We start from the raw sequence: 12,844 nt of genomic DNA, 5'->3' as shown, positions 1-12,844 counted from the left end.
AAAGTCTGTACATTTCTGACGTCTGTGAAATTGATGTGATTTTTTCCAGCTTATGTTCACTGCTGATCTAATTTTATAGTTGCATAGCACACTACAGTGAATGGAAGCCTGAAACCACAAAGTAAAGGGGGTAAATGAAGGGAAAAACACAAGTTAAAAGTACATTTGAGTCAAATTAGTTTTTTTTTTTTTTTTCAGATTTTTTTTTTAGGTATAGTTTGATGCATTTGAAAAAAAAAATAGACAAAATCAAATAAATTGAAGATCACGAAGGGGGTTGGGAATGGACAAAAAAAAAAGAAATCATGTAATATTCCTCCTTTGTGGTTCAAGGCTTGCTTCCAGAACTGCATTATCAGGGTGAGAAATGATTTGAGTGTTTGATTTTTATGATATTGTGCTTCGCCTCAGGTCTTTCTAACCTTTTGACTGCTGGATCAAACCCAAACCACTTGGCCATTAGACTGTTTTTAATGTCAATGAAATGCCATTCTCACGCCCAGCACAATGGCCTTTCTTTCATGCTTTATAAAACAGCTTTGTTCCGTCAAACTGACCGGATCGGACGCATGCAGAGACCAAATTCAAGTGCAGTCAAGCCGATAGTATTTCATGGACACATTTTTTAAGATAAAAAAGGTCAGGTTTGCCAGAGGGGGAAGTGTTCTGAAATTATGTGAATTATAACATGCCTGAGTGACCAAACAGCCACTTCGTGGGGTTTCTGTTCTTAGATCTATTTCTGGACACATTCTGTTTATGACCGGCCTCGAAACAGCTCAGTTTAAAAGTTTGAATAATCGAACAAAAAATTAAAGAGACAAATGTTTAAATTGGCATACAATAATTAACCTGTCCGTACAACGAGAGCAGTAAAAGATTTGTACAGAAACATGGAAACATTGGAGGCAAGGATTAATGGCGGCGCACTCCTGCCACCTTCTGGTTATGTAATGCAATAAATATGTCAAAATCAAAACACAGCATGTCAAAATGCCATAAAATGGATGTGCATATCCTGAATGAATACCTGTATTTGAAAGGCAGCACTATACCTTTATTGCAATCGTCTTGATGTCCAGATGTTCGCAATCATCTGAAATATAAATACGGAAAAGATCAATCACAATTCAGTATGAAAATACTGAATTTACGAAAGACGACCAATCCTAATTCGATATGTTAATATAGTAACAACGACGGAAATGAATTTCCACAAAGAAGAGAGTACTTCTTATGGTATTACCAAAAGCATCTACAAAACCAAAATTAAATGTCAAATCCTATAATCATAGCTACATAATTTCAGAGTGAGTTTAATATTATAATAGTTCATTTGGATGTATAAAACAGCATTGAGTTTTGAGGTTGCAGATAACCAAAGACAACCCAAGATGAAGCTCCACAGGAATAGTACGTTAAATGGCAGAACTCAGCAGGACATAAAATGTGGTATTTAACGTAACTTGACATCTCTTATCTCGGTGCTTTCGTTTGGATAACAAACACAAGGAAGTGAATTAAAACTTTTTTTAAAAGTGTATAAATTTCTCCTCGCAGTTAAATATGCAGAGATGCCTACTTGTAAGCCATTCATAAACTAATCCCACGATGAAAGTAAAACGGTCTCAGGTGCGCCGTTAAAACTTTACTGTTTAAAAATCCCGCATTGGATCTACTAATGGCGTGAATTCGGGGCGGGACTAGATTATCATCTGACCAATAGCGTAAGGGGGGGTAACAGAAAAAAACACATCATTTTTATTTTTTTCAAATGGCAACTGCGTCATCTAACATTAAAAGACGATAAAAGTGCCATGATGACACTAAATACAAAAACATTCAACCGAACATTTATCTATAACACTGTAGAAAATTGATTCGTGATTAAATAATTAGGCCTACTTTATAATTGTATTGGAGTCACATGCTATACAGGGGTCATATGATGTGATTTCAAGTTTTCCTTTCTTTTTGGAGTGTTACAAGCTTTTGGTGCATAAAGAAGATTTGTGAAGTTGCAAAGACTAAAGTCTCAAATTCAAAGAGATATTCTTTATAAAAAGGTAAGACCACGCCCCCCTAAAATGCCTCGTTTAATCATGCCACCACATATCTACATCAAGATGTGGGGAGACATGCATAACGCCACCCAAATGTTCATGCAAAGAAAGAAGGCATAACCTTTGATTCTCGCTGTTGCCGCCGGCGCCATGTCATGGAGATGATGTTTCATTGTGAAAGAACTACTTTCTTTGGCCTTCCCAAAGAGGACACAACTACAAATCAGAGGTTAAGTTGTATTTACAGCACTGTTCCAGAAGAGTTTAACCCAAATATTTGAGTGTGTTCTGTACATTTTATGAAGTACTGTTTCCTGATCCTGGGAGAAAAGACTACAATGCCAGCTGTTCTGACTCACAAACTGTATGTACATTTACATACAGGTGTGTCAATAAATTTGAATGTCATGGAAAAGTTAATTTATTTCAGTAATTCAAATACAAATTGTGAAACTCGTGTATTAAATAAATCCAGTGCACACAGACTGAAGTAGTTTAAGTCTTTTAATTGTTATGATTTAGTAAAAGTAGTACAAGTAAAAGTAGATGTATCTAAATAAAAAATGACTCCAGTAAAAGTAGAAAGTCCTCCATTCAAACATCACTCGAGTAAAAGTACAAAAGTATCCGATTTAAAATATACTTAAGTACCGGAAGTAAAAAGTAAATATTCAAATTAACTGTAAATATCAATAATTAAGCAGATCAGTTGTTTTGGGAGTGATATGCAGTGTTTTAATTGAACAAATGATGAGATTAGATACTTAAGAATTTGTTAGATTTACAATCATATGAGACAATGAAGAACCTTATCGCAGTATAGGGATTGAACTTTCAATATGTTCCATAACCTCATAGCTGCATCAAACAGAAGATGTGCAAGTTACAAGGTAAGACTGTTTCAGAATATCAATGAGGAAGAACCACCTCTTCAAAGAGTTAGTTCTCCCAAAAATGAAAATTCTGTCATTCGCATTTTAGGGGCTAAATATCATGTTATTGTTATTGTCCCTTCGACCTGCGGACATGAAAAACAACCACAGACTTGGCAACACTGGCTGACATATACTACACAGAGCCGTAATTCACTGACAATCTACACAAAAAGATTTTTTTCTCGATTTTGAAAGCGATTTTGAGTTAGTTGTCGTTGGACTATGGCTCTGTGTAGTAACTGCCGCTCCACCTGAACCAGTGTTGCCAAGTCCGTGGTTGTTTTTCATGTCCGCTGATCGAAGAAAACCCAATCCCAATAACTTGATATTTAGCGCCTAAAATGTGAATTTTACAAGGCAACCCTCCCAATTAACATATATTTTAACCCCGGGAAGCAATTTTTTATCCTGGAAACAGGTTTGTGCTAGTTTTGGACTAGTTTTGAGAAGCAACTGGTCAGGATTGGTTGTGAAAACCTGGCGACCCTGATCTGAACGCACGTGCTGGAGATATACTTCTAATTACAGCATCTTTACTGATGAGATGAGCATGAAAATCGCATTCGATTTTTTGCACAGCCCTACTGAAATTTAATTCACCCATGGCAGGCAAAGAAGACATTTCAGCCAATAAAAATCTCCCTTGACTTAAGTGAATTCAAACATATCCTTGAGATATGGCCATGGGTGATCCCTTTCGGGAATCTCGGGAACCTTGCGGGCAGCAAGAGCTGCACTATCACCTATTTTAGTGGTCATCTTCCACCTTGAACTAACTGCTGCGTGACCATATGTTGGCAAAAAGAACTCGCGAAGTCGCACGTTCTTTTTTTCAAAAGAAAACCCAATTTTTCAATGGTTTGTAAAATCATAGTAAATACTTGAAGATACATGCATGGGCATGGGGAAATGTATCGGAGTAAAAAGTAAACTTTGTCTTTAATAAAGTAGTGGAGTAAGAGTGAAAGTAGATGCAAATAAAACATACTCAAGTAAAGTACAGATCACCAAAAAAAAAATACTTAAGTAAATTAGTAAAGAATTTTTACTTTGTTACTTACCACCACTGCATTTACCACAAACCCACCAATTTACTAACTCAACAAATTAGAATGGTGGCATGCCAGTCAGCTAATCAACTCAAAACACCAGCAAAAGTTTCCTGAGTCTTCAAAATAGTCTTTCAGTTTGGTTCACTAGGCTACACTATCATGGGGAAAACTGCTGATCTGACAGTTGTCCAGAAGTAAATCATTTACAACCTTCACAAGGAGAGTAGGACACAAAAATGTATTGCCAAAGAAGCTGGCTGTTCACAGAGTGCTGTATCCAAGCATGTTAACAGAAAGCTGAGTGGAAGGAAAAAGAGTGGAGAAAAAGATGCACAACCAACCGAGAGAACTGCAGCCTTATGAGGGTTGTCAAGCAAAATCAATTCAAGAATTTGAGTGAACTTCACAAGGAATTAACTGAGGCTGGGGTCAAGGCATCAAGAGCCAACACACACAGACGTGTAAAGGAATTTGGCTACAGTTGTTGTATTCCTCTTGTTAAGCCACTCCTGTACCATAGACAATGTCAGAGGCGTCTTACCTGGGCTAAGGAGAAGAAGAACTGGACTGTTGCCCAGTGATCCAAAGTCCTTTTTTCAGATGAGAGCAAGTTTTGTATTTCATTTGTAAACCAAGGTCCTAGAGTCTGGAGGAAGAGTGGAGAAGCTCATAGCCAAGTTGATTGAAGTCCAATGTTAAGTTTCCACAGTCTGTGATGATTTGGGGTGCATTGTCATCTGCTGGTGGTCCATTGTGTTTTTTGAAAACCAAAGTTACTTCACCCATTTACCAAGAAATTTTGGAGCACTTCATGCTTCCTTCTGGTTACCAGCTTTTTGTAGATGCTGATTTCATTTTCCAGCAGGATTTGAGACCTGCCCACACTGCCAAAAGCACCAAAAGTTGGTTAAATGACCATTAGTGTGCTTGACTGGCCAGCAAACTCACCAGACCTGAACCCAAGAGAGAATCTATGGGCTATTGTCAAGAGGAAAATGAGAAACAAGAGACCAAACAATGCAGATGAGCTGAAGGCCACTGTAAAAGAAACCTTCCATACCATCTCAGCAGTGCCACAAACTGATCACCTCCATGCCATGCCGAATTGAGAAAGTAATTAAAGCAAAAGAAGCCCCTACCAAGTATTGAGTACATATACAGTAAATTAACATCCTTTGTAGTAGGCCAACAATTCACTAAATTTTTTTTATTTATTGGTCTTATGAAGTATTCTAATTTGTTGAGATTTAGAGTGAATTGGTGGGTTTTTGTTAAATGTGAGCCAAAATCATCACAATTAAAAGAACCAAAGACTTAAACTACTTCAGTTTGTGTGGACTGATCAGGGCCGGAATATCAGTCTCTGTTTTGGTATGTGAAACCTGCCCACTGCCAGTTTACCCAATTGTATTTTGGCACCCCAGGTTTTCAGATGGCGGAACACATTGCATTACAGCAAATACACAATATGATGTTCTTTTTAGCAACATACTATGACCCCTTTAATAGTGGGAATTGCCAATTACAACTCTGAAATAAAAATGTAAAGTCTGTACAAATAGAAGAAATCATGAATATAATTGGGAATCATGTCAAAAATAAAAATAAAAACAATTTCATTTATTTCTATTCATCTATTTTAAAATGTATGCAGTTTTGTTCGCTTGGCTGTTTTTTCGTCAGATGTCTTTTTTAAAAATATGATGTAATTACGTTGCTGTTGCTGCCAGCCAATCGCTGCATTGCTGATTGTGGTTTCAAGTATTGATACATCCAGTGTTCCAGTGTTTTTGATGCTAAATTTATCTATTTTTCACACTACCCTAGCAATTTTTTCTTCCAAAAGCACCTATCAACATATTTAGTTATTTTTAACATTTATTTGGCAACCTTTGGCAACTTTTAGCAACAAATCGGCCTTGCTTTAGCAACTTCCCTTGAAAATTAGTTGGCAACACTGGATAAATCTGCACTTTTTGGGAACATGAGAACACTAATTAATCTTAGACAACTTAATCCAGATATTTGTATCAAATCCGCAAATTCATTTGAAGAACCAAATTAACCAGAGTTCAGTTATCACCACTACTAGATCTGTAATCTTTCAAATAATCGCAGATGTATTAAGCAAGGCATGAAGAACGGACTCCAGGACCAAATATAGTTTACAGTTTCATAACACATGAAATGCAGATTTATTTTTCCAACACATTATATCATAATCCTACTTGACTGTATCTGAAATAGGTAAAGCAAAAAAAAGTTACTTGTAACCAGTTTGTGTACACACTGCAATTATTACATACAAGGCCTCATTGGAGAAAATGGACATTCATTGGGTCGTACCATCAGACTGAACTGAGGGAGAGAAGGAAATGCTGGTCGAGCTGCAGTGCAAAAATGGTGAAGATTTGTGGCACAACAAAATCATTCCTAGAGGATCCCCACTTGTTGTCCCACGCACTATAAATGCTAGGCTAAAATCAGTATTTGCAGTTTTGTTTGCCAAGCTTTAAACGACTGTGGCTGTTCTGAAACACTCAATTGCCATTTTGCCTCCTGCAAATCTATTTTCTACTCAGAATTACATTGTAGTGTACTTGACAGGATACAAAAACCCTTTTTGGAGAAAGGCCAAACATATTATGCTTAAATGGTTACAAGGCAAGCTACTGAGTTTATCCAAAGGGACGCAGCAACAGAAAAGGGTGACTGATAATTTACACTTAAAAACCTCTCCCTCCTGTTCAAATGTGCAGGATTGTAGTTTTCCATTATGTATTTATATGTATGTATTTATAGACAGCATTCTAATATATTAATGTAGAAAATATATTATCTAAAATAGCATTGACAGTTTAGCTTTTGGAGTCAAAATATAAAATGTTAAAAATACAAAAACAGCCATATTTGACCATTTTCCTCTGTCCTTAAAAGTGTCTTCAGTGTATACAAGTGTCTGTAGTCTGGAGAATGTAAATTTGTGTTTGGAACAGACACAGTCACATGCCCTGTTCATGCCGCCAGCAACTTGCATGTCACACCATCCACCGTTCCGGTTGGTTACTTGTTAAGTCTCATTTCTTATTGACAGCTAGTTTACACTGCTAAAATGAACATTCTGGAAGAAAAAAAATATTTTTGTATTTAAGTTTTAACGGTGCATTATGCATTGTATTAAAGATTAACAAGAATCAGTATGCGCTCTTTGTCAATGTGGGCGGCCATTTATCTATAAATAAACGCTGGCCTATTTGGGTCCACATACAGTCATATGCATCGTTTTTTAAATACTGACCCTGCACATGATTAAAGACATAAATTGCTTGTTTCTGACTGAAGACAGATTGACATACTCCATCAGGTTGGTCTAAATTGGACCTGAGCAAATCCCAACGCTGAAAATGAATTTTCAAGTCGGCGGTGGCATAAACAGGGCTTTATTCTCAACTCTAGATCATTCAGAGCTAACACTGTCAATGCTCGCTCCCCCTTACCAGTAACAACCACAGTCGCTGCAGCAAAGTTCAGGAAACCATAAAGGGTTTGCAGAGCTGCTGTGCTCACTATGGCCTTCTACATTATATTAGCTCATTGTGATATCTCTATCTACTGTGATATCACCTAGACAGTGTTGAACACAACAAGACCATATGAACAGAACTCTTTACATACACTGATGAATCATATACACATAAAACATGTGTTTTACAGGTATATTGGCTTCAGTGTTCATGCAGTTGTTTCGGAGCCACCAGGACCACTCAGTGGATTAAGATCGCAGTCCAGCCACACCTGAGACCACCAAAGCCAGGTGCAGAGAATGCAGTTCATCTGTCCTCTCTTGGCAATATCAGAAATATAAGACCGGGAGGACTGCTTTGTATGCCTTGAGATTCCTTTGTTTCTTTGGTCTCTGAGGATGAACCGTCTTTCTGAGCTGTTCCATGCCTTAAATAAAGGGGCCAAAGGCCTCTGTTAATCCTATAGGAAGTCTCAGTGTGCAAAGAGGCCTTTTTTAGACTGGCTGAAGGCTGTTTCTGAACAAATCCTATTGTGATTGGTCCAAGAGGATGCCTTTTAACAGCCTGGGAGGCCCGGCCCTAAGTGTCTCGTCCTCATATCATCTCGAAAATGTTCTGAATATCAGACGTTGAGTGTTAACTGCTGTTGGGTCCTCCATTCAGGAAGTAGGTTGTCATTTCTCCTTTGCCCTTCACTTTCACAACGCCTCTGCACTCCAGTGTGTAGTTATATGAGCTGAGAACCTGGTAGAGGTCAGTTGTGACCTAAAAAGAGAGAAATAATAAAATATTTGTTAATCATTTCACATAATGTTTCTTTGTTTAAACTTTTTAAACATCTTAAAACTGTATTTATTTCCAGGGTTAATTTAGATTTTGAATCACAGATTTTCAATCTTTTAGACCCTACAGTACTTACAGGATATCTGGTCAATCACAGAAACCTAGAATGCATCTCACCTGTATTCTCTCAGGTACCCCAGTGCTGTCCATACGGCTGGCTACATTCACAGTATTCCCCCATATGTCATATTGCGGTTTACGAGCCCCTATGACACCAGCCACGACGGGACCTATATTGAGACCTACAGTACAAGGTCTCATGACAACATGCTTTTCATTTTATAACAGTAAAATATTTGAGTCATTATATGAAAGTCTTTGTCTGACAGAATGTTACATTGCTACAGAAAGGCTTTTTGCAAGGGTAAAGGGACTATTCCATAAAATGAATCAAATTAAAATAATACAGATAAGGCAGCTTATTGGAGGAAATCTAAGAGTGGCTAAGCCAAATCCTTACCGATCTTCATTTTGAAGTTATTGAAAGAGTGTTCATTGATGTACTTCATCTGGTCCATGAGTCGCATAGCGTAGTCGGCTAGAGCGCGAATGTGTGACCTTCCTGCTTTATCATAAGTGGAGTCATTAAGCCCAGACGCGGCCATGTAGGTGCTGCCAATGGTTTTGATCTTTTCTAGTTGACGAAACTGATCCTCGCTAATGATCTGCAAGAAAAGTGAAATGAGGTTATGACCTTCATCTAGAAATGAGAAGGTAATAAACTTCTACATTTGTATGGACACAGTCGTTTTAGAAAGACTTGAAGATGTAGGTTTCACACACAGGTTTAAATAGAGACCAACTGTTGCAAAGAAAGTAAAAAAAAATATTTATATGCAAGAACTAAATAAAAAAAATAAAAAACGGTCTGTTTGACATTTATTTATTAATAGATACAAATAAAAAAAAACATTAATAAACACACACACACACACACACACGCGTTATGAATTAGACATTTATATACAGACTACTTTAAATGGAATGTTTTTAGTATTTTTTGTTTTATTGTTATTTACTTGATTGATAGTATTTTCAACTCCAACTGCAGTAGAAAGTTAGTCAATTGTACAATTGCACCGCACTTAAAAGTAGCTTAAAAGTATTGCAACAGTTCTAAGGTTTGTCAGAAATCGCCGTACCTCATCAAAGTCGGCGATGATCTCGTTGAGGAGTCTCAAGCACTCCACACCTTCATTGTTGGCCTCCAGTTCCACGTAGAACTCAGAGAAATTGCTGATAGAGGCAAACATGACAGCCACACATTCACACGACTGATAATACAGCTCGTCATTCCGCCGCTCGCGCGCCAGAAAGTGTGCGGCCACGTCTTTGGGCAAGATGTTGTGGAGAAGCCGACGGTTGTAGGCCTGAAGTTCTTCCATCTCCTCCTTCTCCTCTGTGGCCTGTGAATGCAACAAAATAAAGGATGATGCTACAAATAACAGAAAGGTAGAGAAATCAACTTGATAAATGTTGCATTGCTGCAACACTGAGGGCCCTATTTTAACGATCTAAGCGCTATGGCGGTTCGCTGTTTACATGGCAGAATTTGTTGGCGGAAAAGCTGAATGCTTCTCAAGCAAAGAAACCAATCTGCTCGTGCGCAAAGTTAAAGCGCACGAGTAGATCATCTACGGGACATGCGGGAATCCACCAAAGCTTCCTGAGGGGAAGAAGGCATAGGATGGAGTAGAATTTCATTTATCATTATAAGTAGTAATAGGCTGAATTGCAAATAGGTAGCCTAAGTCTAATACACGCAATGACTATCTAATCATTACATTTTTATATTTATGTAGCCTACGCAGTGATATTCTTTTACACTGTGATCGTTTTGATTTTAATATTTGGCATATTTGTGTGACGTGCATCCCTGTGTGTGATAAGCAAAGTCAATGCGCACTGTGGACCCTCCCAGAGGCTCATTTTCTACCAACGCGTTCTTTAAATAACAAAAAAAAGCAGTCTATTTTCAGCTCCTTCAATTAGCAACGTGCCAGCAATGCGCCTGAAAACACCTCTTTTTTAGACCAGCATGCCCATGGGTGCACAAATGGGCGCAAATGCATTTGCTAATTAAACGACGTGGCGCTGAACGGGGAAATGCACGAAAAAAAAAAAAAAAAAAAAAGCAAACACACTTGCGCTGCGCCTTGTGTCCCATTGTGCCGGGTGTATGATAGGGCCCTGAAAGCCAAACTGGATCAATATGCAATATTACATAAATCCACCATTACTACCGTTGAAAGGTTTAGGGGTTGGTGAGATTGTTTTTAAATGCTTTTATTAAAGTCTCTTATGCTCACTAGGGCTACATTTATTTGATCACAAATCAGTTAAAAGAGTAATACTCTGTAATTCTATTACAATTTAAAATTACTAATATATCTATTTGTGATTCTGAGTTCAAAGTTGCATTTTTAAGCAGTCATAACATACATTTTCTACATCATTACACAGACAAGCACACCTGTAACTTCCAGAGAAAGTCTAGTCTGGCTGTAGACTCCACCTGCTGTGCATGAAGGTAGAGAGCCAGCACAAAAACTGTGATGACAACTGGAGTCATGATCTTTAGAGGAACCCGGGTGTCCATTGCACAGCTGCAACACACAGATCACTGACTTTCAACAACTTTCACACCATAAGGCAAACAGCATGATGATCTAAAGCGTTCAAATCTAACTGAGTACATTTTAATCTGTTAAGATGATTAATATCATATCAGGACAGCACTAGATCAGGCCACATGGTCACACGTTTGATTTATTCCTGTGGTGACAGCAATCTTCATGGTCATACAATAAAAACAACAAGCTCACTGGCATTTCTTTGAGATCAGTGTCTCGATTTCATTGATTTTATCTTACATTGTTCCATTAATATACTCTCTGTGAAGACAAAGAAAAAGCAAATGCATCAGAGGTAAAGAGCACAGCTGACTTTATCTTTAAGATAGACTCAGTAGAACTGATAGGACAAAAAAGCAACTACTTCATTAGCCGGGTTATATAAAGATCCAAGACACTGTGCCGCTTGGCTAAAATCTAGATACTCACATGGCATTGGCATTGGCCATGACTAGTAGGTCCACATTGTCAAAAAGGCTGACCTCGGGCACCTCCATGATAAGCACGTACAGGATCTCAATGAAGAGCATGAGGAAGAGTTTACCAATACTGCTGATCTGTAGGAACACTGAGCAGGCCAGTAAACTGAGCAGCACACATGAAGAGAAATACTGCAGAAAGAGAAAAACATTCAGACATTAGTCTTCTGCTCTCCCCTTATCTTATTCCATAAATGATTTATCCTTTGGTAAGCAAGGGATGTAAAGCTACATTTCTCCAAATCTGTCAATGAAGTAACAAACCCGTCTACACCTTGGATGATCTGAAGGTAAGTACATTTCCAGCAAATTTTCACAAAACTACAAAACTGAACTGGTCTGAGAACAGTGCCACACCTCTGGGAAATTGCAGGCGGGTGACGAGCTGTTGCAGAGGCTGTCCTGAGACCAGAGAGTGTAGTTGAAGGAAGAGTTGCGGACATGGCAAACGTTCACATCACTGGGGCTGATGTTAAACTCCCGTCCTAAACATGTCTTCAGGTCATCCGTACTGCAGGTGAACTAAAGCACAGATGAAGATTCATTTAATTAATCACTACACATGTCAAAAGACAATTACTCAAAAGCATATGATGATTGCAGAACTAAAGATTTCTATTTTTGCAATTCTGTCTTTAAGTCGTTAAATATTGTGAGACAGATTAAGTGTTAGTTGCACGGCTATATGGCTACACAGTTTATGTATCACTTAATGTATCACTAGTGCATGAAATAACTAAATATCTAAGACATTAAGGCACAGGATCCTGAGGTTAAGACTTGTAAGACTCACAATGTTAATGAAAGCGGAGAGAAAGACCAGGACGATTGTAAAAACCCCCACCAGGGTGCTGTTGAGTCTGGACTGAACAATCCTTTTTGACAGAGTTTGCAGAGGCACAGGGAAAAACTGTCAATAGAGAGAGAAACATGAATTGAGTTTCACAATTTTAATAAACATAACTCAAGGGTATCTAAGGACCATTTAATGCGCTCACATTATGATTTTTACAAATAAAAGTATAAAGGTAAACTTAAGATGTTTTTCTTTTGAACTTTCTGCTCAGAAATCCTGAAAAAAAGTATATTGAGGTTTGCCATCACAGAAATAAATTACTTATATATTCAAATAGAAAACAGTTATTTTACATTGTAATAATATTTTTTAATTAAATAAATGAAGTCTTGGTGAGCATAATAGAGTTCATCTTTTATATATGTATATATATATATATATATATATATATATATATATATATATATATAAAACACAAGATAAAAAGACCTTATGGATGTTGTGGTTTTGCAGAGATTT

At 37.6% G+C, this 12,844-nt stretch overlaps 1 protein-coding gene across 2 annotated transcripts in view; it reads right to left on the bottom strand.

Annotated features, from left to right (window-relative positions):
- Positions 1 to 6,211: 6,211 nt before the first annotated feature.
- LOC113108405 (adenylate cyclase type 5-like) overlaps positions 6,212 to 12,844 on the bottom strand; it is a 64,671-nt gene continuing 58,038 nt past the window's right edge. For both annotated transcript variants that reach the window (XM_026271525.1, XM_026271526.1), the window contains exons 13-20: positions 12,323 to 12,439; positions 11,887 to 12,051; positions 11,480 to 11,661; positions 10,891 to 11,023; positions 9,560 to 9,823; positions 8,878 to 9,082; positions 8,535 to 8,659; positions 6,212 to 8,339 (exon numbers count right to left, since the gene is read on the bottom strand). In XM_026271525.1, coding sequence (XP_026127310.1) covers positions 8,211 to 8,339; positions 8,535 to 8,659; positions 8,878 to 9,082; positions 9,560 to 9,823; positions 10,891 to 11,023; positions 11,480 to 11,661; positions 11,887 to 12,051; positions 12,323 to 12,439 — 1,320 coding nt within the window. In that variant the 3' untranslated portion in view covers positions 6,212 to 8,210. The remainder of the gene's footprint in view (positions 8,340 to 8,534; positions 8,660 to 8,877; positions 9,083 to 9,559; positions 9,824 to 10,890; positions 11,024 to 11,479; positions 11,662 to 11,886; positions 12,052 to 12,322; positions 12,440 to 12,844) is intronic.

The sequence above is a fragment of the Carassius auratus genome, chromosome 9, assembly GCF_003368295.1.
Source record: "Carassius auratus strain Wakin chromosome 9, ASM336829v1, whole genome shotgun sequence".
Classification (NCBI taxonomy): Eukaryota; Metazoa; Chordata; class Actinopteri; order Cypriniformes; family Cyprinidae; genus Carassius; species Carassius auratus.
This window is presented reverse-complemented; position numbering and strand designations above follow the sequence as displayed.